This window comes from Phasianus colchicus, chromosome 6 (genome assembly GCF_987193195.1).
Source record: "Phasianus colchicus chromosome 6, bPhaCol1.hap1.1, whole genome shotgun sequence".
Lineage (NCBI taxonomy): Eukaryota > Metazoa > Chordata > Aves > Galliformes > Phasianidae > Phasianus > Phasianus colchicus.
Genome location: NC_143441.1, coordinates 18,054,407 through 18,077,826, shown reverse-complemented (window position 1 = coordinate 18,077,826; position 23,420 = coordinate 18,054,407). Strand labels below are relative to the sequence as shown.

At 35.8% G+C, this 23,420-nt stretch overlaps 1 protein-coding gene across 2 annotated transcripts; it reads right to left on the bottom strand.

Moving 5' to 3' along the window:
- Nucleotides 1-40: 40 nt before the first annotated feature.
- EFHB (EF-hand domain family member B) lies at nt 41-19,618 on the bottom strand. 2 transcript variants are annotated; one of them, XM_031590209.2, is made up of 13 exons: nt 18,636-19,617; nt 18,344-18,406; nt 17,325-17,468; nt 15,374-15,554; nt 14,762-14,872; nt 12,354-12,483; nt 11,867-11,950; nt 10,181-10,248; nt 8,706-8,860; nt 7,254-7,461; nt 5,189-5,392; nt 3,458-3,639; nt 41-292 (listed from the first exon to the last, which is right to left on the bottom strand). In XM_031590209.2, exons 1-13 carry the CDS (start codon nt 18,699-18,701, stop codon nt 128-130), a joined length of 1,761 nt encoding a protein of 586 aa, XP_031446069.2. In that variant the 5' UTR covers nt 18,702-19,617; the 3' UTR covers nt 41-127. The 2 variants fall into 2 exon arrangements, with proteins under 2 accessions (XP_031446069.2, XP_089998707.1); XM_090142581.1 differs by lacking the exon at nt 17,325-17,468 and having other exon boundaries at nt 18,636-19,618.
- Between the last annotated feature and the right edge of the window lie 3,802 nt (nt 19,619-23,420).

The window sequence follows — 23,420 nt, the reverse complement described above, 5'->3', positions numbered from 1 at the left end:
GCAGAAAGACCAGAAACAGTGAATTGCAGTTACAAAAGCACATCTTTCAAAAAATATATTTATTGCATTAAGCACCAGATTTATGACTGATGTCAATTTAAATAAATGCAGAGCTCAAAGACTGGATTTAGTAACTATCTTTTGTGTGTGATGCGTGCATCTCATCCAGTATATTTCTGATACTTTCTACACAAACCTCTTCTGTTTGTTGTTTCATACAGGCTTGTTTCCATATGTCTTCAAATCTTTCTTCTGAAATGTTCACACCAATGTTGTGAAGAATTTGTGCTACCTACAAAACAATATAACTCAAGTAATTCTAATTGGCAATTTCTTTAAACTGTAAAGTCTAGTTTGCACATACATTAGCAATCCACATCCTGGATCATTAACCCATGAAGTTCCCACTTCAGTGAAATGGAATCCTATATTGATGAAAACAGTGGTATACAAAACTGTTTTAATAAAGTTTAAATAACTTTAATGTTGAAAAATCAAATACAAATAGTACTCTGCGGAGGATAAATAACTAGAAGTTCTCATAACTTTCTTTATCAATTCTAACTTATTAAAATACAATTGTGTCCTGACTCATCAGCAGCCATAAAAAAATCACTGACTAAACCATACATTATCAAATGCACACATGGTTTAATCTGGCTCTTACCGACTATCAACATGATCATATTGAATATCAATTACATGCTATAATTCAGCCAAGTAAATTAAATTCTTTTTTACAGACTATTAAATTCTACTGAAGAAAACAGCAGGTTTAGAAACGCTTTGTTCTTTTGTAACAGGAAGCATCACGTTACAAAACTGTTTCAAAGTCAAAATTGTCATTAATTAGTAGAGGCCTATTCACAAACTGATATTATGACACAACTCTAGGTTTTCATGTAATAATTTAGTTAGCTACTAAATGTTTCAAGATATTAATGATCCATGCCAATATAAATCAAAAGAACATCACCAACACTGAAGCAATCTATTTCATGAGTATTGGATGATTTAATGCACTCAGAGATAGTTCTGTTCTGTACTCCGTATAACCTGTATAGTCTACGATGGAGGATGACATCTCAGGCCACATTATAACTTCAGAGATCTATCTGGTGCTTGACAGGTATAATGGATTTCTCAATGAAGCACAAATTCTATTTACTGTTAGCTATACTCTGCACACGTGGATTTCCTGCTTGAGACCTACGTTACAAAATGATAAATTCTCATGTATATGACATTCTGACAAACTATTTTAAGGATATTCATGGAACATGACACTATATCTTTTACATCCCCACCACTAATTAGCAACACCTTTTTCTGCAAAATATATACACAAGTTCCAGATGTACTTTCATATGACTGGATATTTATCTAATAAAATGACTAGGAGAGATGGACAGTTAGTTAATGTTTCTTTTTCCATTTCAGATTAAAATTTCATATTTTCCTATCGTTGACTCATAAATCATATTTCAATAATGAAGTGATCTCTTTTTCATTAGAAAATGCTGAGAAATAAAATAGAAAAACCATAAGCAACATCAAGCAAGGGGCAACACTGTTTTAGCATTTATGCTGGATAAACTTAGGGTTGCAAAACAAGAGTGGTAGCAGCCCCCAAAGATATCAGCTGAAAAATGCTTGTAAATTGCTATTAGCAAAACCTGGCAGTTCAAAGAAAGACAATCTGGCTAAAATATTTACTGAAAATTCCTGTGTGATAGAAACTAGTTTTACACATCTGTAAAATTCTTTCTCTAGGAAAACAAAACAACAACAAAAACCCTATTTATATATTTATTTTTATATAATTCTATCTACTACTAATTTACATGGAAGAGATCTCTGGAGATAATCCATCTAATCATACAATCAAAGCAGAGCTAAATTCACCATAAACCATGTTCCTTAGGATGTGGCTCAGAATTTGAATACATCCAAAGATGGAAATTTCACATCTGTTCTGAATTACAGAATCACTGGATCATAGGGGTTAGAAAGGACCTCTAGAGATCATCTTGTTCAACTGCTCTGCTAAAACACATTCACTAGAGTAAGCAGCACAGGCAAGTGTGAAGGCAGGTTTTGAGTATCTCCAGAGGAGACTCCACAAGCTTGTTACAGTGCTCTGCCACACTCAAAGTAAAGACATTTTTCCTCATGTTCACATGGAATTTCCTGTGTTCCAGTTTGTGCCTGTTGATCCTTGTCCCATCACTAGAGACCACTGAAAAAAAACTTAGTCCCAGCCTCTTGCCACCCACCCTTCAGTTATTTACAAGTATTAATAAAATTCCCTCTGTCTTCTCTTCCCCAGGTTGAACTGGCCCAAGTCTCTCAGCCTTTCCTCATAAGCAAGCTGCTCCACACCCCTAAACATTTCATGGCCCTTCACTGGACTCTCTCCAGTAGTCTTTCTTAAACTGGAGAACCCAGAACTGGATGCAGTACTCCAGATCCAAGAGATGGAACACCTCCCCTGTGAAGAGAGGCTGAGAGAGCTGGGGCTCTTCAGCCTGAAGAAGAGAAGGCTCTGGGGAGACATCATAGCAGCCTTTCGGTATCAAAAAGGGGGCTTTAAGAAAGAAGGATACAGACTCTTTAGGAGGCTCTATTGTGGTCAGACAAGGGGAAATGGTTTCATACTATAAGAGTGGATATTTAGATTGGATATACAAAAGTTTTTCTATGATAAGTGTAGTGAAGCACTGCAGTAGGGTGTCCAGAAAGGTGGTGGATGTCCCATCCTTAAGACATTCAAGGTCAGGCTGGGCAGGGCTCTGAGCAACTGGATCTTGCTGTAGAAGTCCCTCTTCATTGTAGGGGAGTTGGACTAAATGACTTTTAAAGGTCCCTTCCAACTCAGATGATTCTATAATTCTATGTGGCCTCACCAAGGCAGAGTAGAGGAGGAGGATCACCTCCCTTGACGTGCTGGCCAAGCTCTTTCTAACACACATCAAGATACCATTGTGTTTCTGATCCACAAGGGCACACCAGTAGCTCATCACCAACCCACTGTCTACCAGGACACCCAGGTCCTTCTCCACAGAGCTCCTTTACTTTAGGTCAGCCCCTAACCTGATGCATGAGGTTGTTCCTCCTCTGCTCTTCTCACATTACAGAAATGCTGAAAGACAGACTCTGAAGCCCTAAATTATCTACCAAGCATTATTCAACACCGCATTTGAGCATGTGAGCAGCAAGAACCTGACATACTTCCTTATATTTCGCATTTCATTGAGATACAACTTCAGTAAGTATTTACCATCTTATGGATAACTTTGAATGTGAAGAGCATATATTTTTCAGATGTCTGAATGGATATTAAAGAATGGTAATGTCAAAATAATGAATTTTACAACCTATACAACTTTCTGCTTCCCCATGGGTCAAGGCAATTGCATTTATCTAGAAAGAAAGTTCTGGAAAAAATGTACTGTACCTCTGCCTTTGGTCTTGATTTAAAGAAGTCTCCTTCATACACTCCCTTTTGACTGAAGACAGAAGGGAACAATAATGCATAAGCATTGGCCTCATCACCATAATTAGTTCTGTCACTAATGCGGCGAATTCGAGGAGCTGGAATATCTGAACGAATAGTTGGAACGCCACATACTGGATAATCTGTGGAAAAAAAAAATCAATGGTAATATGGAAAAGTATGTAAAGATACTCCTAGGGAGAATAAAATATTTTGCATTGAATTAGAGCAATTTTGATCCTTTGTCTCATATAGCTTCAAGAGTTTATATAATTTTCCCCCTCATGTTTACTATTTGTAAAATTCTTACTTCCAAATTCTTACTTCCAGCTATCTAATGACACATGAAAATGGGAAATATTTTAGTAACTTCTGAGCACTTTCTTCTAAAAACATTTTTAGATGATTCTAAGATGATCTTGTCTTCCTATAATTACAACCTTAATTTCTCAAAAACATAAAATGATTTGAGTTGAAAAGAACCTTAAAGATCACCTAGTTCTAACTCCACTGTCATGGATAGGTATGCCTTCCTCTAGACCAGGATGCCCAAAGCCCTAGCCAGCCCAGCTTTGAACACTTACAAGAATGGGACATACACAGCTTCTCTGGGCAGTCTGTTCCAGAGTCCTGCCACACTCACAGTGAATAATTTCTTCCTAACGTCTAATCTAAATCTACCCTCTTTTAGTTTAAAAGTATTAGTCATTGTCCCACTACTAATTCTCTGATAAAGACTCTCCCCAGCTTTCCTCTAGGCCCCTTTTTAATGCTGGAAAGCAACTATAAAGTTTCCCCAGAGCTTTCTCTGCCAAATCTCTTAGCCTATCTTCATAGAAAATATCTTCAGGTCCTCTGATCATCCTCACTGGTGCTAGAAATAGATCTAACAGTTTTGTGTCTTTCTTATGCAGGAATCTCCAGAGCTGAATACAATGCTCCAGGTATGAACTCATGAGACGAGAGGGGATGAATTTGCTCCCTAGGTCTGATGGTCACTCTTCTTTTGATGCAGCCCAGGATACGGTGATTTTTCCGGGCTGCAAGTGTACATTGATGGCTCACATTCAGTTTTTCATACACTGACACTCTCAAGTCCTTTCTCTCAGGGCTATTCTCATTCTATTAATCATCCAGTCTATATTTGCACTCAGAATTGCCCTGACTCAGGTGCAAGATGCTACGCTTGGCCTTGTTTAAGTACATGAGATTCATATGTGCTCACTTCTCAAGCCTGTCAAGGTCCCTCTAGATGGCATCCCTTCTCTCCAGCATGCAACTACACCATGCAGTTTGGTGCTGGCTGCAAACTTGCTGAGAGTGTACTCAACCCTACTGTCCATGTAACTGACAAAGATGTTAAAAAATGTCAGTCCCAATACCACCCTCCAAAGATAGACAAGCAGTCACTGGTCTCCACCTGGACTTTGAGCAATTGACCTAATTGTCAAGGATGTTGTGTGGAACAGCGTCAAATGTTTTGTACATCTAGACCAAATTTCAAATTTTCTACAGATTATCTATGCTAAATATTCAAACTGATAAATTCCAAGCCACAATCCTAAACAAATCTAGATTAGATATATTAATTCACTATTGAACATTAGCACTATCTGCAGCAATAGTTTTCAAACTTACTCCTGATTTTTTTCTTAACGCTTAGAAATGTGACATACAGTCCACTGAACTTACAGTTTGTTGGAAGACCACCTACAACAGCATTATACTGGGAAGAAGTTGTTTGATAGTCTGCAAATACACTGTCTGTTGGTCTTGTAAGCGTTTTTGGTGTCTTTCCTGAGCTTCCTGCTTCTTTTAATACAAGATCTTCTTGCTTCAACAGTGGCTCATCATCTGTCTTTGTGTCAGACTGAGGAGGAACATCTAGTTTTTTCCCTGTTAAAGTGAAGTTACAGAATAGCCAGGATTTATTATCAGCATGTTATAAGAGATTTTTAAAAGTTGCTTGAACTTCTCGGAATGTATAAAGTAGATAACATAAGATAAACAATTCATATACTTTATAATGATTCTAGGAAATTTTTACTTCCTCCTGATTTATGAGACAATCTCTAAACACAAAATCTGAAGATTCACAAATCCATCAGACCTGATGGGAACCATCCCCAAGTTCCAAGGGAACTGGTGGATGAAATTGCCAAGCAGCTGTCCACCATATTTGAAAGGTCATGGTAGCCTGGTGAAGTTCCCACTGATTGAAAAAAGGAAACATAAAGGGAAAAAAAGAAGATCCAGGGAACTACAGGCCATAGGTCTTACCTCTGTGCCTGGCAAGATCATGGAGCAGATCCTCCTGAAGGCCCTACTAAGGCAAATGGAAAATAAAGATGAGGTGATTGGTGGCTTCACTAAGGGTAAGACCTGCCTGATAAGCTTGGTGGCCTTTTATGATGGAGTTACAAGGAAGAACAACCGATGACATCTACCTGGACTTGTACAAAGCATTTGACACTGTCCTGCATGACATCCTTGTTGGAGAAAAATGGATTTAATGGATGGACCACTTGAAGGTTAAGGAATTGGCTGGATGGTCACACTCAGAGAGTTGTGATCAATGGCTCAAGTGGTTATGAGTGATGAGTGGCATTCCTCAGGGATCACTGTTGGGACTGGAGTTATTGAACAACTTTGTAGATGACATGGACAGTGGGATCAAGTGCACCCTCAGCAAGTTTGCAGACAACTCCAAGCTGAGTGGTGCAGCTGACACACTAGAGAGAAAGGATGCTATCCTGGGCAGGCTTAGAGAGATGGGCCCAGCCTTATGAAGTTCAGCAAGGCCAAGTGCAATGTCCTGCATCTGGGTTGGGGCAATCCCAAGCACAGATACAGGCTAGGTGGAGAATGGCTTGAGAATAGCCCTGAGGAAAATGATTTGAGAGTGTCAACTGATAAGAGAGACAACAGGAGCTGGCAATATGCACCTGCAGCCCAGAAGGCGAATCATTTCCTGGGCTGCATCAAGAGAAGTGTGACCAGCAGGTCGAGGAAGGAGATTCTGCCCCTCTACTCTGCTCTCACAAGACCCCACCTCCAGTACTAACTGCAGTTCTGGGCCCCCAACACAAGAAGGATATGGAGTTGTTGGGAGTAGGTCCAGTGGAGGGCCACAAAGATGATCAGAGAGCTGGAGCACCTCCCCTATGAGGACAGGCTGAGAGAGCTGGGGCTCTTCAGTGTGGAGAAGAGAAGGCTCTGAGGAGACCTTATAGCAGCCTTCCTGTATCTGAAGGGGGCCTGCAGGAAAGCTGGGGAGGAACATTTTATAAGGGCAGGTAGCAATAGAATGAGGGGAAATAGTTTTAAACTGGGAGAGAGTAAATTTAGACCAGATATTAGGATGAAATTCTTTACTGTGAGGATGGTGAGACACCAGAACTGGTTGCCCAGTGAGGTTGTGGATGCCCCTCCCTGGAAGGATTTAAGGCCAGGCTGGTTGGGCCTTTGAGCAACCTGGTCTAGAGGGACACCCTGCCTATAGCAGGGTGTTTGGAACTAGATGATCTTAAAGGTTCCTTCTGACCTAAACTATTCTATGATTTTATGAAAACAACTCCAGGTTTCTGTAATTTGTATATGTCTCTCTGCTATCACTGGCCAACACTGTTTGGCATGAAAGGGCTATATGCACTCTGTAAATCCTGCTCTTCTAATGGAACCTAGTCTACTTCAGAAAGATTTTTGCTGTCATAGTAACAAGCTCAACTACATAATCTCTCAGTATTAATTCACCTACCTTTCGTGATTACTTTTTCTTCAAATTCTTCTACAGCCATTTTGTCTTTCCAATTCAGAAAGTTTGCAAATTCCTGATAGTTAATGAGACCGTCTTTATCCACATCACAATAGTCAAATAAGGAATCCAAGAGCTCACTGTCTAGATTCAGATTAAGTTGAAAACAGGACTTCCTCAGGTCGTTTTTGTCTATCATCCCATCACCATTCTATTATAAATAAAATAGTTGTTATAACAACTGTTATAAAAATACTCTAACATATGTGTGTACATACATGTATATATATAGCCACACCATTTCAAAAGAACACACACAAAAAAATCCACAAGTAAATTAGAAATTTGGAATCTGAATGCAAGAGTAATAATGAATAATTTTTTACCCAAATAATACTTCAGTGACTTCAGATTAAAAGTCAGTAAAATAAGCTACTATGACAAAATAGCAATCTAATCACAAATTTTAAAGGAAAACCAAGATTTCCTTTGAAAGTCAGGCATCACACATTTTGCATACACTATCATTAATGTTATGTATGAAATAGAAATAATATTTTTTATCCACAGGAAAAAAAAAAAAGAGAGATTTGAAATTCTGGTGCTTGGCAATGCAGTAAAGAATTACAGTTTGGAAGAAAATATGAATAAAATTCCTTCAATCATTTTTCTTCTGAGATGATATAAAAATAAATTTTGAGGAGAAAAAAAAATTGGCAAGGTTGTTCTTTCTTACTTTTCTCCCTTGTTTGCCTTTATCTTGGAATCTCCAAATACTACTGGGTAAGATTGTTGTAGTATCTATTTTGATAAGTGGCAATTTGAGAAGCTAGTTTTTAGAAGACTGTTTTCTTTAGGAGATCCAACTGTAGTATATGATCCAGCCTGTATAGTGATCTGCCAGACAGTGCCTATGATTTCATGTTAAGCATAGGGCCAGTACAGCAACTATAACTTTCCAGAAGTTTTCATTTGGTTTTTAGGTCTGGGTTGTTAGGTTGTTTCTTTTTGATTGGCTTTTATATAGTTGTTTGTTTGGGTTTTTAAATGCAACAGTAGGGGTGCAGATTTTGGCTGATAATAGAAATGTGTATGATTAACAAAGGTATTCTCTGCAATCTCCTGTAATCTCAGAGGACGAGAAGTAAGAAGAAAAAAAAAAGTCATAAAAGCAAAAAGATACAAAAGGATGCATACATAACAACAACAACAAAATGAAATACATGCTCTGTGTCTGTTACAACACAACTTTTAACATAGATTTACATTTATTAATTATTTAGTCCGGTAGCATGTCACACTACGTTAAACATTCTGTAACTAAGCTATCTTGTCTTCATATTCTTCTTTTATATTTGCTTTGTTATTATTATTATTATTCATGTTTGCACCTCTGTAACGCAGAAGTACTAATGACACACAATGCACTTACTTTATTTTTTCCAAAACACTAACCTTATCATAATGCCTGAATGCTTCTAGTAACATGTCAAAATTTTCATAGTTAGCTTTCTTCAAACATTGCCTAACTGCAGCTAAGACAGCTCTCTCTCTGTCTTTGCCACGGAGGAACTCACTTGGAACCCTACAGTGAAGAAGATCTCCAACGCCTATAAAAGTAAACACTTCCTTAATTAGTTACACATATATAGAAAATAGACATTTTAAAAAATGACTTAGAGTCTAGAGTAGAAGAATTTTAATTTCAAGATGCTGATTTTAATCAGTGCAGAATATCTGATAAGGCCATCTCATTAAAAGATCAAATGGTCCACACGATTTCACTACTGACATGCAGTTAATACTGAATATTTTGAAACATCTTTATAGCTTAATATAGTAGGAATTATTAATATCCAAATAGTTGAGAACAAAATAACATACATTGTTAATACATCACTACCAGCTTGTCATGTTTCAGGATAATCACAAGAACCAGTAGAAAATTCAATGTAATATCTTCAAGGGCTTCAATATCACTGATTTCTAAAATACAAGACTGTTCTTGGCACTATTCTTGTGTAATTCTTCCAATTTTCTATGTATCTTAACACCGTTAGCATTTTCAAACACTCTGACACACTGATCTACAATTTTCATCCAAGTCCCCATTAAAACACTGAAGGCAATATGGAGTGGAAGAAGTTCAGAGTCCAGTTAACAAATAAGTGTAGTCCACCTAACCCCATTCAAACAGGAATGTATATGCACTATTTTCTATATGTTAAAAATTAATTTTTGCTGTCATTCTGCTTTCTTTTGTTTGTTCCTTCTGACGTTCCTTATAAGGCAAGCATACCTGTGCATATAACATTTTACTTAGTACCCAACAGAGTAAAGCAGGTACACAGGCTAATGCAGAATTTAAAATAAGTACTCTGGTCTTAACTTAAATAAATAAATAATGACTTAAATAAATTTGAACTACTTAATTTTTGTTGCCTAATTATTTGTATTTCCTTTGCTGCAGTTTTCAAGTCATTAATAATTATACCAAAATATCAGAAATTCTAACAACTGTTAAGTTCAGCAGCTTTCAAAATTTTGCCGCAGTGAAAATTAATCTTTTTTTTCCCTCATTCCATTTTCTGTCTCTCTATCAATGTCTATACATGCCTATTTTTCCTCAATTATTGTTTGTTATTTTCACTCTTGTGAAAATGTACTGGAAAAATCATTGTGAGGAAAGACACATAATTGATGCAAATATCCATTTTTTGTTTATCACTTAGATGTCAATTTGAGTTTCTCACACTCTCCTCCTCCTGCCTCACAAACAAAAGCTTAAAAAAATATTAACTAATAAAAAAATAAAAAATAAAAAGTTACTTCATTTCTTCTCAAATTGCCCCTCCAAAATTATATACTATATTACTTCAGCATAGTTTCATCAACAAGTTAAGATCTTATTCTGCCACTGTAACACTTACCATATTCATCTGGACGGAGTAACATTCCAAAGGTATGGTCTGCAGGAACATTCATTGTTTCTGCTATGCTGTCAATATGCACATTTCTTTGTTATTAGTCAAATAGTTTATTAGTGGCTAAAATAAACCGTAAGCTGTCATTAAAGAAGCATGCTCACCTGTTATATAACTAGGAATTATATACATAGTTAACTTGGATTTTTTTCATTAGTACACTGCTTTGAAGTTATAATTGCAGAAAAGCATCCTGCTATAGACATTTAGAAAATTGACTGTTAAACAGAACTAAATGTAAACATTAATAATTACGTGTGTTCAAAAAGGTAATAGGAAAAAGCATCTCAATGTTAAACTGTTTTTCTATAAAAATAGAAATTAAAGAGTGAGAAATGCTTTATAGCATACCTGACAGATATTACTAATGTTTATGACAAACCAGATCTCCATCTGAAAAAATGTCACCATAATAAACTACTTCTGACAACAATAGAAAGATTTATTTACATCTGCTTTTTCACATGTAATGTTTTCTACAAAGTATAGCAACCAAGCAAATATCCATCTAGAAAACCTGACCCGATGTTTTTAATTGAAAATTAAGATGATGTTGATGACTCTAAGAACTTATTTCTTCATTTGAAGAAGATGTAATGTCCATTTTGTCTTCATGTCTAATAATTAAAATTTTGTTACATGAATTAGAAGTCTCTGTCAAAATTGAAAAGAGAAGCAGTGCTTGCTTGTTGTTGAAAACAACAACAACAAACAAAAAACACATAACTACAGAGATGGAAGCATGGTGATTGAAATACTATGGTGCATTTTTCTTCTATTCATAATACAAATATGATTAAATGTTGTTAGGTTATACCTTTCCTGTAGTATTAATGCTGGATTTGAGCTTGTACAGCAACCCGTATTCCCTGACTGATCACACTGCCTCATACTGCTCACAATTTAAGTCTCATTCACAGTACGGATAGAAAAAGATAGAAGATAAACCGGCTCTCCCTACAGAAAGGGAAACATGCTCACTCCCAATAGGAACTATCAGCATAACCCATCAGAATCACTTTGAGCCTGTGATTTTGAATGCAAAATTAAATTTGGTACCAAAGTCAATAATGTTCTGGGTCCCCAGAGAGTTGTAAAGAAATATTAAGCATCTGCAAAGACAATCTTTGCATTCAGCAACACCAGTTTAGTAGCACAGCTGGATCCTGACCATGCCATGCCATAAGACTACCATAGTTCACCATAAGCACTGTTTTGAGAACTAAAACAGTTGTTGGAAATCACCCGAGGTTCATGAAGCACTGTAACAATATGATTAAGTACATGCTGCTAGATAATATTACAGTTTCACATCCAACTGAATACAGATCAACAAATCCAATGTCAGAGTAAGAAAAATGGTTGTTCCCAAACAATACATGAGACATTTCAGTTCTTTCAAATCTTCCTAAAAGCAAAAGGCTAAATAAATAAACACTTCATGATATAGCCACAACACAGCCTCCATTTCTAACTTTCACAACGAGGGCAGGCAGAGTCCCTTGAAATTAAGCACTACAGTAGAAACTTAGAACACAAATTTATATTGCTTATCTAAGACAGAAAAAGAAACTGGTGGCTTGGAAAGTGTGTATAAATTTTTTTTCTTGGAAGGTATCCTTGCTTACTTACGGATCAAGGACTTTTCCAATCTGAGGCTGAAATTTTTCCTTGAAGTCATCAAGTCTTTTGGATACAATTTTTGCTGCTCTTTTCCTATGAATGTTGAGAGAACTCACAAACAATTGCTTAACAATATTCTACATCCACTCAATATTAAAAAACACATATACTAAAAGGAAATAGCAACTTTTTGCAAGGGAAATAAAATTTAGTAACTGAAAATTCTTATATTTCAAAAATAAAAGACATCTTTATGTAACACAAAGGAAATGCCAAGATCTATGCTTTCATAATATAGCGGAAAGGATTTGAATAAATTATTCTGAAAATTAGTCCTTGCATTTACCATTCAGTTCAATAAATCTAACAAAATGAAGGATAAGATAGCAAGATATGAAAGATATAAAGATATAAAAGATATAGAATTATATTCAATATGAAGAATCTGTTTTAAAACTCATACTGCTAATTTACTACTTAACTCATTGTAACTTACAATTGCCAATCGTAGAGCCAATTTAAGGATTTGGATACATTTCGTCCATCTTCAAAGTGAGGGGTTTCTATTCCATACACATAAGACTTGTTGAAGTTCGGTGAGTCATACTTCCTATTTATTGCTTCCCCTAATAAAGAAAAAAAAAAAATATTAAGTGTTTCAACTTGTTTAAAACACTTCAGCAGGAGAAATATACAAAAAAAAAAAAAAAAAAAAAGTATATTCATTCATAAGATAAAATAATAAAGAAAAAAAGTAAAATAATAAAGAAAAAAACTAAATTCCTAATTATTATTTTCAATAAAAGACAATAAATTTGTGTAATTCACACAATACTTAAGTATTTAAGATTAATCTCATTGTCAAAAGGAAGACAAAAGGCAACAAAAAAGCCACAAAAACTACTTGAGTTACAAAATAGCTGGATGTCCAAAATGCTTTTTATGTCTGAATAAAGACAAAAGAAAATCCCAACAGAATTAATGAAAAAATAGATTGCTTAATCATACAAACAAAACCACTTTTTAATTCAGTATGTAAGCAGCAACAAATATCATTCAATGTGTTATTTATTAACAATTAAGCAAAAAAATATTTTGACTTGCTGCACTTTCAGATAGATACTTCCTATATTGAATTAGTAGGAATTATACAGTAAAGTCTGGGAAAAAAAGATATTGCCCTACATGTTTATGAATCTGTTAATCCTGCTTTATGTACAAGAACATCACTTCAGTATTCTGTGTAACTGAGCAACAAGCATCTGTAACCCATCACAGAAGAAGAATGGCATTTCACAAGTGCCGCTCATCCAAGTGGAGATCAGTGATGATGGCATTCCTTGGGGATCAGTGTTGGGAGTGGAGTTATTGAACAACTTTGTAGATGACATGGAGTAGGATGAAGTGCACCCTCAGCAAGTTTGCATACAACACCAAGCTGAGTGGTGCAGTTGACACACTAGCGAGAAGGGATGCTACCCAGAGGGACTGATTTTTTTTTTTCTGCATTTTCAATCCCTTTTTTAAAAGAATTGTAATTTAAACTTTCAAAAAAAAAAAAAAAAAAAAGTATCCATGCATGCTTACTAATAAAGGCTTCCTCCGGCTGTATTGTTGCATGGAACATTTATGTTTTGTTTAAAACTGGAGCACATTGTTGATTTTTTTTCCCTTATATATAAAGACAGTTTGTGTTTCTGCTGCTTAGTTTGTCTGCTCTTGTCTTGACTTCTCCATGGTCTTGTGGATAGAAGTTATAAAGGAGACAGAAAAAGAAAATTCCTCTAAAACACCTGATAAAACTGGGGAGGAGAAGAAATAAAATTACATGTTTGGCCAATTTATAGCAATAGTGCCATATTCTGCAAGAGCAGAATTTCTCAGTGAGAGACCAGGTTACTGTAGTTTCACTTCTCCAAAAACAATCTCCGTATTGAATTATTCATTATTACAACTGAAATATCTATTTCACGATTTCTTACATTCTGGGCCAACACCTACTAAATTGTTGGTACTAGCACAATGGTCAATTTTATTGTAAAGCCAATTTTATAGATCAATAACAGTAGGTTTCACAGTGTAAGTGGAAAAGATGGACATGGGAAAAACAGAAGTGGTTGCATAACAAATGTATGTGCTGCGTATTTTTTCAGTGTTCCTGTGTAGACCTACGAGATAAACGATAACTACTAAGGACCACTTCAAATAAATATAGCCCCTGAAGTCTGAAGCAGTGTAGGTACAGCCCACTGAAAGACTATAAACCAAGACTGTGGGACAGACACACAGGCAGTATGCGGCAGGCTGAGGAATTTGCATTTCAGAGTGCCAGACAGCACAGTAAAATTCTTTGTAGTAACTAGAGCTTGATACTGAACTCCTATCAGAAGACTGCATGACCTGAAATTTTGTATCCTCATGAAACAGAGCAACCAGAAGAAAAAGTAATGGGACAGACTGGGCTCACAATACACACCTCTGAGCCTGAGACTGCTCAGATATAGATAACACACATAGATAACGCTGAAGTCACTAAGCAACCAGAGCATCTAGATGTTTCTGCATTCTTGGAGATACTTTGTTTTTCAGATAGCTCCCAACAAAAATCAGTCGTTCAGCACCTTCATTAAGCTCTTATACTGCCTAATACACTGACAACAAACCTACAATTCTAGAAATGAGTACTCTTCTTTCAGTTGCATATCTGATTTTTTTTTTCACCATTGCTTTTAAAATGATTTATATTCTATTATATTAATAAACAAATAAACCGTAATTGCTTGCATCTCAAAAATCATGTGTGATATATTTTGAAGACGCAATGAGATTCAAATTTATATTAGGTCATCTTATGTTGCTACTTACTAGCCTTTGAACAGATCAGAATAATCATTGTGAACATACCAGGATAATAATCGTTGTGTGACACAACATACAAATCATGTCCTTCTCTGGCTTCTTTATCTACTTCTGCAAAAGTTTTTGGAGGATTTATAAGTTCCCCAGCTGAGGTATCTGAAAGGAACATATGTATGGGTTTATTGTTGGCTTGTTTTTAAATTTGAAACAGTATTTATTGAAGAAGATGCTAATACTGTGGAAATAAGACATTTTTTAATCATACTTGCAGAAAATCAATAAAATCAATAGGAATCTTGTAACATGATAATATGACAATAGAGCAAGAATCACAGAAACTGAGACGAACATAACTGTTGCAAAGGGACCACATGGTGAACGCATACGTGATCTGCTCGCATCTATGGAGGAAAGACTGACAAGTCAAGGTAATATATTATACACAGCAAAAAGCCCTACTACTTACAGAATGTTCTCTGATGTCTGTTTGTTTATCATAACTGAAAAATATCAGTACATTTTTATGCCTTTCAATATCTTTTGTAATGACTTTTCTGTTAAACCAGAATTGTTGGAAGCATACAATTTCGGCTGAATATTAAATTGCATACTATCTTGTATTTATAAGAAGTATGCTTTAGCATTACTTTTTCCTACCTTGGATAATTTTTGTTCCAAATGTGGTATTGGTTATATCCAAGCCCTCGGGTAACATAGCAGATTGATCATGTGACCTGCCCAAAGGTGCTTCACGATTACTAAAGTAGATCGCTTCTTTTCTGTCTTGTAATTTTTGTTGAAAATTAGTTTTAGGAAGCGGATTTATCAATGAAGCTGCCTAAAGATGTCACAAACAACAAAAGAGGCAAGAAAAACAGCAAATTTTAATCATTCACACATCAGGACGGCTAACCCCTCACATCCACAAGAACAGCAGATTGATACTAAGTCTTCTAAAGACATTTTAGATTATTAGACTCATAATTTCTTCTAACAAGTTGTAATACAGAACTGTATTGTTAGATAAGGTCATTAATAATCAGTGCTATGCTAAATCTCCAGCAAAATAAAACACAGACTCGAAGACAGAATTTTTTAATTTTATACAAGATTTTTCATTTGTTGATAAATAAAATTTCAGACCACAGTTTTTCTGCTCTTAATGTATATTAGAAACCATTGTCAAATTACAAATTACAGTATGACAAAACTGAAGTATGAAAATGATATAGCTATAACATCTTTTGAATGTCTCCTAGTGCTTATGAGGAAAGACATCTGTCATCTAGTGGTTAAGTCTATCCACTAACCACCTACTCTCAGTTTTGCCAGTGCATATTTTAAGATATAGACTAATACTGCGATCCAAAAGGAAGTATCAACAGAAAGGACTTTAGGAGGGTTTCTCAAAGCTTAACACTAAGTTGGACAAAATGTCTACCCAGAAGGCTTGGGTCAATAGAAATTGTTTGTAAGCTTAGGTCAACACAAGGAGAAAAATAAAATCTCAAAAAACTAAAAAAGGTTCAAAAAATATCAAAATGGGCTACACTGATCTTCTCAAAACATTCAATTTTTCAGATTGGCCATCAAAATAATGGGGACCATGAAGAGGATTTATTATTAAATATTTGGTAAATGTTATATAAATATATACTGGATGGGGAAAAAAAAAAAAAAAAAAAAGCAGTAGTAGATATAATGATCCAAATCTATGCTTAGAAAACTCAGTGCCTCCAACTCTTCCTCCAGTTAACATTTAATTAATAATACAAAGTAAAATGGTCTTCCACAGATGGTACAGACTAAACAAGTCAATCTATTCAACGTAAAACTTCTGAGGAGGTACAGAGGTACAGTACAAATCTAATTTTTTTTTATTGTTACTATTATATTGGATATGCCTAATGAATGTGCTACTCAATATCTTCAAATATCAGGTCTTAGATTTTCCAACCTAGAGACTAAGCCTATCAGGTTTTGCCAAAGCTTCTTCATTTGTTAAATTGAAAACTGTTTATTTACAAGTCCTGCTGACAAGACATACAGCAAGTGTTATTTACTAACAAATTTAGTAAATTCAGAAATTTGAATAAAATTACCAAGAGCTCTTCAGTTCTTTGATTACATCTTACAAAAATAATTTCTGAATAATACACGGAAAATAGATTGACATTTCCAAAATAGCACTTTCTAACTAACAAAATCATTTACAACTCAAAAGAAAGAAAGGATACATAAAAAGTTGCTGAACATTCTCTGTAATAGTTCACTTGCTAAGAACTCAACAAGTTTTGCATCTTTATTTAGAAGAGGAAAGCAGCAAAATTTGTGAGAAGATAGCTAAATGTTGAAATGCAATGAATAATTCATTACTCATTGAAAAAGTTATTTGATAAAAGTCAGTCAACTGTTTCCCTATTTCAATCAAGCTAACTAAATCCTATGAACAGAACTCAGAATTCAGATAATCCAAGCAGCAGTGAAATGCTCAATGAAATCACTCCGCTATGACTTTATCTCCAATGATGAAGGAATCAGTTGCATTTATTAAGCACATTCTTAAGCAGTTCATTCTCAAACAAAAATAAAGAAGTCACATTCTTACAGCAACTGAAGAACCTGATGTTATGCCATGTGTCAAGTGAGCTGCAACATCAGGATCATCTGCTATGCCATAGAATATTCTTTTAGCACCAGGAGCTGGATTTGTCGTATTGCGAAACTTCTTTACAATAGCTGGAGTAACAGGCTATATACAAGGCAAAGAAAATAATGATTTTACAGAAGATTTCCATAATACAATAACAAAAAGCCAATTCAGTGTGATTCCACAGATGTAAGAGCAAAATAGAAAGATGTTTTAGGACTATAATACATACCTGCATTGCTGCAGGTGCTGATACTCTGAAAAAAAGGTCAACACAACCCAGTCTAAATTTAATCAAATCACCAACAGAAGTCAGGAGAGAGTATCTAAGCTTCACCTTTCTGGCTTAGGCTTTAAGTGGATAATAGCTTCCTTACATATGTTACATTTACCAACTTAAGAAATGTTTAACCTAATCTAGAACAATTCCCCCATCAATTAAGCAATTTCAGAAATTACTTCAACCACTGTCTTGTTGTTTTGTTGGGCTTTTTTATGCACTCATTTAAAGGGAGAGCTGTCAGTGAAGGGATGCAGTTTAATTCTTCAGGGAGATCAGGAAGGGAGCATGGGAAACAACTCTAACAGGGCAACTTTGATGAAGGAGAAGGTCTTCTATCAGAAGTCATAACAACTCTTCAAAATAATCACTGTAATTGTATCAACAGAGAAAAACTGTGGTGTAAAACAATCCTCTTTAATACTCCTTAAGAGGGTATGATGGATTTCGTAAAACATACAGACAGAAAAAAAAAAAAAAAAAGAAATTAGAAACTTCTACATTCCTATCAGCTATTTTCTGTGATTCCTTTAAACAATGGCTATAGAAAAATATGACCATGGTTTCACTGAAATGTTCTTTATTTAAAACAAACAGCATGAGGTAGGAGAAATAACAGATTTTGGGCCTGAAAGCACAATCACTAATATGAAATTATACAGAAACTTAAAAGTGAGAATCTCAAAAGCACACTCACCCTGGGTAAAGCTTCAGTGAGGCAATGTGCAGCTGTATCACCAGCTGGAAACAGCTTCCCAGCCTAAGCAACACAACCAAAGAAAACAAGGTGTAACTAAGCCAAACGCTCCAACATCTCATACAAGATGGCTAATTGTCCCACTCTGTTAAAAAGAGAGGTTTTTTTATTTAGGGGGTGAGGCAGGACTGCAGTGAAAGGAGTCCACTGGCCCAACCAGCTGCCTCTGCTTCAGCCTCAAGGCCAGATTATAACCCTGGTAAGGCACAGAAAGCATGCAGGTTTCACTCACAGCCAAGATGTGGGGAAATCTGTCTGTGAAACTTCCCTGGTAGACAGGCTGTGGCGGATCCGCCATGGTGCCAGTGGGGCGGTTTACCCGCTGGCCTGGTAACGGTCGCGCCCTGAGTGGCACCACCAGCTTCTGCCGCACCTCCCTTACAGGCAGCACACACTGATGGCCTCCTGGCCTCAGCTCCAGGGAAACACCAACACAAGTATCAAACTTGCCCCATGGAAACAGATACAGATTATTTCCAAAAAGTAGCTTAGGTAAAGCAGATCAATTTTCAGTGCCATTTAAAGCTCCTCTGCTTTCAGAAAGGCTGATTTCCTCTCAGGTGACATCAGTAAACTCCCCCCTTCCTCCCAGCAAAACATCTATATTTAATCACATCCTGTTCCATTCTCTATCCTCCTCCAATGGCAAAACCAACTTTAGGTAAATGTACATACCTTATCTGTTTATCTGTAATTAATTAACAAACATTACCAGCTGTTGCCATTTTAGTCACAGCTCTAAGATTTGTATGATAAAGAAGTTAACTGAATACTGAGCTCTGAGGACTCTGTCCTACAAATGGCAGGCAGGAGGCTGGCCGTGGTTCCTCTGGGGTGAACAGCCTGCTTGGTGTCAGGGATGTCTGGCCACCTACTCCAGTGATGCATGTTCATGGTGTGATCTGTGAGCATGTGTGAGCACAGCGTAATCTCTTCCAGGTAACATACGTTCTCAGCTCTAATTTAGCTGTGGCTATTGCTGGCATCCTTTTTCAAGAGTAGCCGTTCTTTGTTGTAAGAATGATGGTACAAAGCCAGTAATGTAGAACAAATGTAACCACTTGGCAAATAAACTTTAGAAAATTCTTACAATGTTTGGTTCACTTATACTTTCTTCAAACATTTTTGTTGTTATTTTTAAATGTTCCTGCCAAATAATATAACTATAATCATTAGATTACCTGTTTTGCCTTAGTGTGCAACCTGTTCCTCTGTTAAACACAATTTCTACCTAGTAAAGATCAAATTGTGATTTGAATAAGCCAGTCTGTTAGAAATGAGGGATGAATTTTATCTGATTGAAAGCAATAACTGGGCAAGGATAAAACTGTCAGCAGAAGAGGGAACTACTTATTCAGGGAGAGAACAAAGCATAGTATTGCAAACCTATACACTAAAATGAGCATGCACAAAAAGCTGAAACAAGGACTTGAACTTTTATTGTTTGCATTTCTACTTAGCTTGTACTCAAGGTACTACCACTTTGTACGTTGCTACTTCTGATGTCTTTTATTTTACAGTGTTTTTCCCCAACAGGTGGCCACACTTTCTAACTGAAAGAATCCCTTCAGCCTTGCTGAAAAAATAGTGCGTGGCATTGGGAAAGCAATACCTATTACAGAAACAAGTAGAGAAGTCCCCAGATTTTTTCTGTTTTGTCTCTGTGTTTTTCAAGAGAGATGAGATCCCTACAAATCAACTTGAAACTTACTACCAAAATTTGTGCTTCTTGGAGAGATCTTCAACACAACTCTTAGAAGCAGATCCCGAACCTCTTCAGACTGAAAATCTGCTTTTAAAAATGTTCTCCATTGGTAGCTTCTTTGTGAAAGAGGGTGATACCTCACCGGCTGCTTTCTATACAGGTGCCAAAGAAAATAGGAAAATATTTTTATCTATAGGAGCAATTTCTAAAATAAATTACAAGGGAGTCCATAAACCTTGCTAGGAAACAGGCTACTAGAAAGATGGAGATTAATATTTCCCTTTCACCTCCTACATTAAAAAATATTAAGCTGAAATAAGTGCATTCATATTTTCACTTCCTGTCAGAAAAAAAAAAAAAAAAGTAATATTCTTAAAAATGTGAATCCAGAGGTCACAAAAATAAAATTAATATAATACGAATTTAATATGAATTTGGAGAGATTTTGCCTTATATGAATTGCCTTAAAAGTAAACAGGATTCACCCTGTTAGAATACAGGCCAAGTGCATTCTCAGCATTTTATGCTGATATACAATATGAGGAAGAGGTAAAACTTCACATTTTTATTAACCTATTTTCAAGTTATTTTCCTAAATCCACAGAGCAGATGTGAACTCAAAGTTCAGTGTATCTAACACAAGAGCTGTCCCTTCTCCCTATAATTCATCTTATTTTAGGAATCAATGTCATATTCATATTTAGATGGATTGAAAGTTAATTGGTGTGTAGGTTAAAAGTTTGCAGGGTAGGAAAGATGTATAAATTTTAAGAATAAGCTGATGAATTGACAAAAAAATTAAACTCCATTTTAGAAAAAAAAAATGTCTTCAGTCAAATTAACTCAAGATGACTTTCTCATCTCCTAGGTTATAAATAATATAGGCTCTAGAGAATTCTGCTTTGGAAGAAGCTGAAAAAATACTCCTTTCTACAGCAGCGCTATTTTATTTTTTTTAATAAACAGTGTTTGTCATCTGAAAGTCTCTATTACTCACTGACATTCAATACCCACAGTACAATGCCTTTTTCTGTCTCTTACAGACTAAAACTGAAAAACAGAAAATACCTAAAATCTTATTTCACAAAGAAAGTGAAATTACAATGATCCCATGTTCTACAACAGTTCTCAATCTATGGTCTTGGTACTTAGCATTCCCTAAGTTTTTAAGTGTCTGAAGGCCAGAGAATGTCATTTAAAATGCTTCAAGTTCTATGAAACTCTTGATGGACATTAGCTATGCTAAAATCCTTTGCTGTTGTCATCACTTGGTTACATTTTTTTTATTAAGCCAGTTACATATAGAAAATTACTGCTTTCTGTGTGCTTCATACATTCTATACGCTATATATCACCAAAACAATGGATGTAAAGAAAATGTACCCAAATAGAAAAAAAGCAGAAAGGAGGATATTGGAACAGGTAGATACATAGGAGGAAAAATAAAATTAAACAAACAAACAAACAAACAAACAAACAAAACTGAGGAAGTGAAACCAAGATGAAAAATCTAACAGAATAAATAGATGAATAGATAGTACATCCTCTGAAGTCAACTTCTATTTATTATTATATATCTATATTTAAACATTAAAAGCATGAATAGAGCATATTGTTGAACGCCACTGAGAAATGCTGAAAAAAAAAACAATTTGTTGAGATCATGATACCATTTGATACCATTTATTTATTTATTTATTTATTTTTGTTAACATAATCCAATGCAAAGTTTCACTTTTCATATTTTAACAGTAATACAGAGAAACAAATAGGTAAACATGATCACTGGAATGACTAGCCTGGTGATTTCAGACCTGTTCTTGAAGTGCTCTTAGTCCAGGCTACAGTAGAAGAAACTCATCCTCACCACTAACATTCATGGACTTATTAACTCCAAAATATGGTAATGAAAATTAATTTAATTACTGCTCCATGCTCTCTATTTTATACATTCACACTGAATCTTTGCTTATGTCAGCTTCAACCAGATGTGAATGACTTGGGGTTTCACAAAGCTGGAGAGAGAGAGACTGCAGGTCTGTGTCGCAGCCATAGCCAGTAGGAACCTCATGCACATAATGTATGCTAAGAGCAGACTAGTATCACATGTAGTTCTATTCTACTCCTGTACACAGGTCGCTCTGAAAGTAATGCCTCTTATTTCCATGCAAACTACAGCATGTACTACAAAGAGTATAACACTGATAGAGCAAATTCTCAGCTAAAATATTTTTCAACACAGTCATCACCATTAGCTTTGCATTTTTGCCAGCACTGAACAAGAACATGCATGTTGTGCTTGTAAAAATCTGCAGCAGTGAAGGTGAACGACTGTGACCACTGCTGAAACATATTACCCACTGCCTCATTGTGCTCTCATCCACTGTCTGATCTCCATAAATGTTCAGCAAGCACTGATGAGCGTCAGTGGGTACCATTTTTTTCTGCATGGCGGCTTCCAATTACAAACCTTTGCTTCACATGCACTTTCATGTCAGACACCAACTTGTCAGATTGTGCCTCTGCTGCCATCTGTCATGTGACAACAAAATGAAGCAGAATATTGGTGGGAAGGTTTGATCTTTACTGCCATACCACCAACATTCTCCTGTGACATCATGACTCAACATAACAAACTAGGAAGCATTACTTTTGGTGTACCCTAGTATACCCTTCATCCAAAACTGTTGAGAGGAAAACACCACTTCATTTTTATTCAGTATTTCCAGTGATAGATTTTCTAAACAATCCTCATTAAATTGTACAAATGATTAAACATGATGAATTATAAACTTGTATAATTCCTTGTATGTTCTGCTTTTGATTTCTTTCAAATGCCAACTAGAAAACCTTGATGCATATGTCAAATTGAATAAATATTTATTGTCACCCTTTTGTTTCCTATACAGCTCACTTCTTAGTCCCACACATGGGACCAAGTGATTGATCCACACTACTGTCACTTATGAGTTTAGCACATCTTCACCTCTTCCTTTATGAGACAAGTTTTCAAGCCTTTATAGCCATTCTCACCAGTCTCCCCTGAAGCTTCCTTTAATCTTTCAACATTCTTCCTTAGTCTCCCCAGAGCAGTAGTCATGACCCAAGCCTGCTGGTGTCCATGGAGTGTTTGGACAAAGCTCTCAGACACAGAGTTTGAATTTTGGGTGGTCCTGTGTGGAGGCAGGAGTTTAACTTGATGATCCACGTGGATCCCTTCCAATTCAGGACGTTTTGCAAATCTATACACGTCAAAAAGATATGCAGGATTGTGAGGGCTTCAAATACACTCAGCACAAAACCTCAACAATG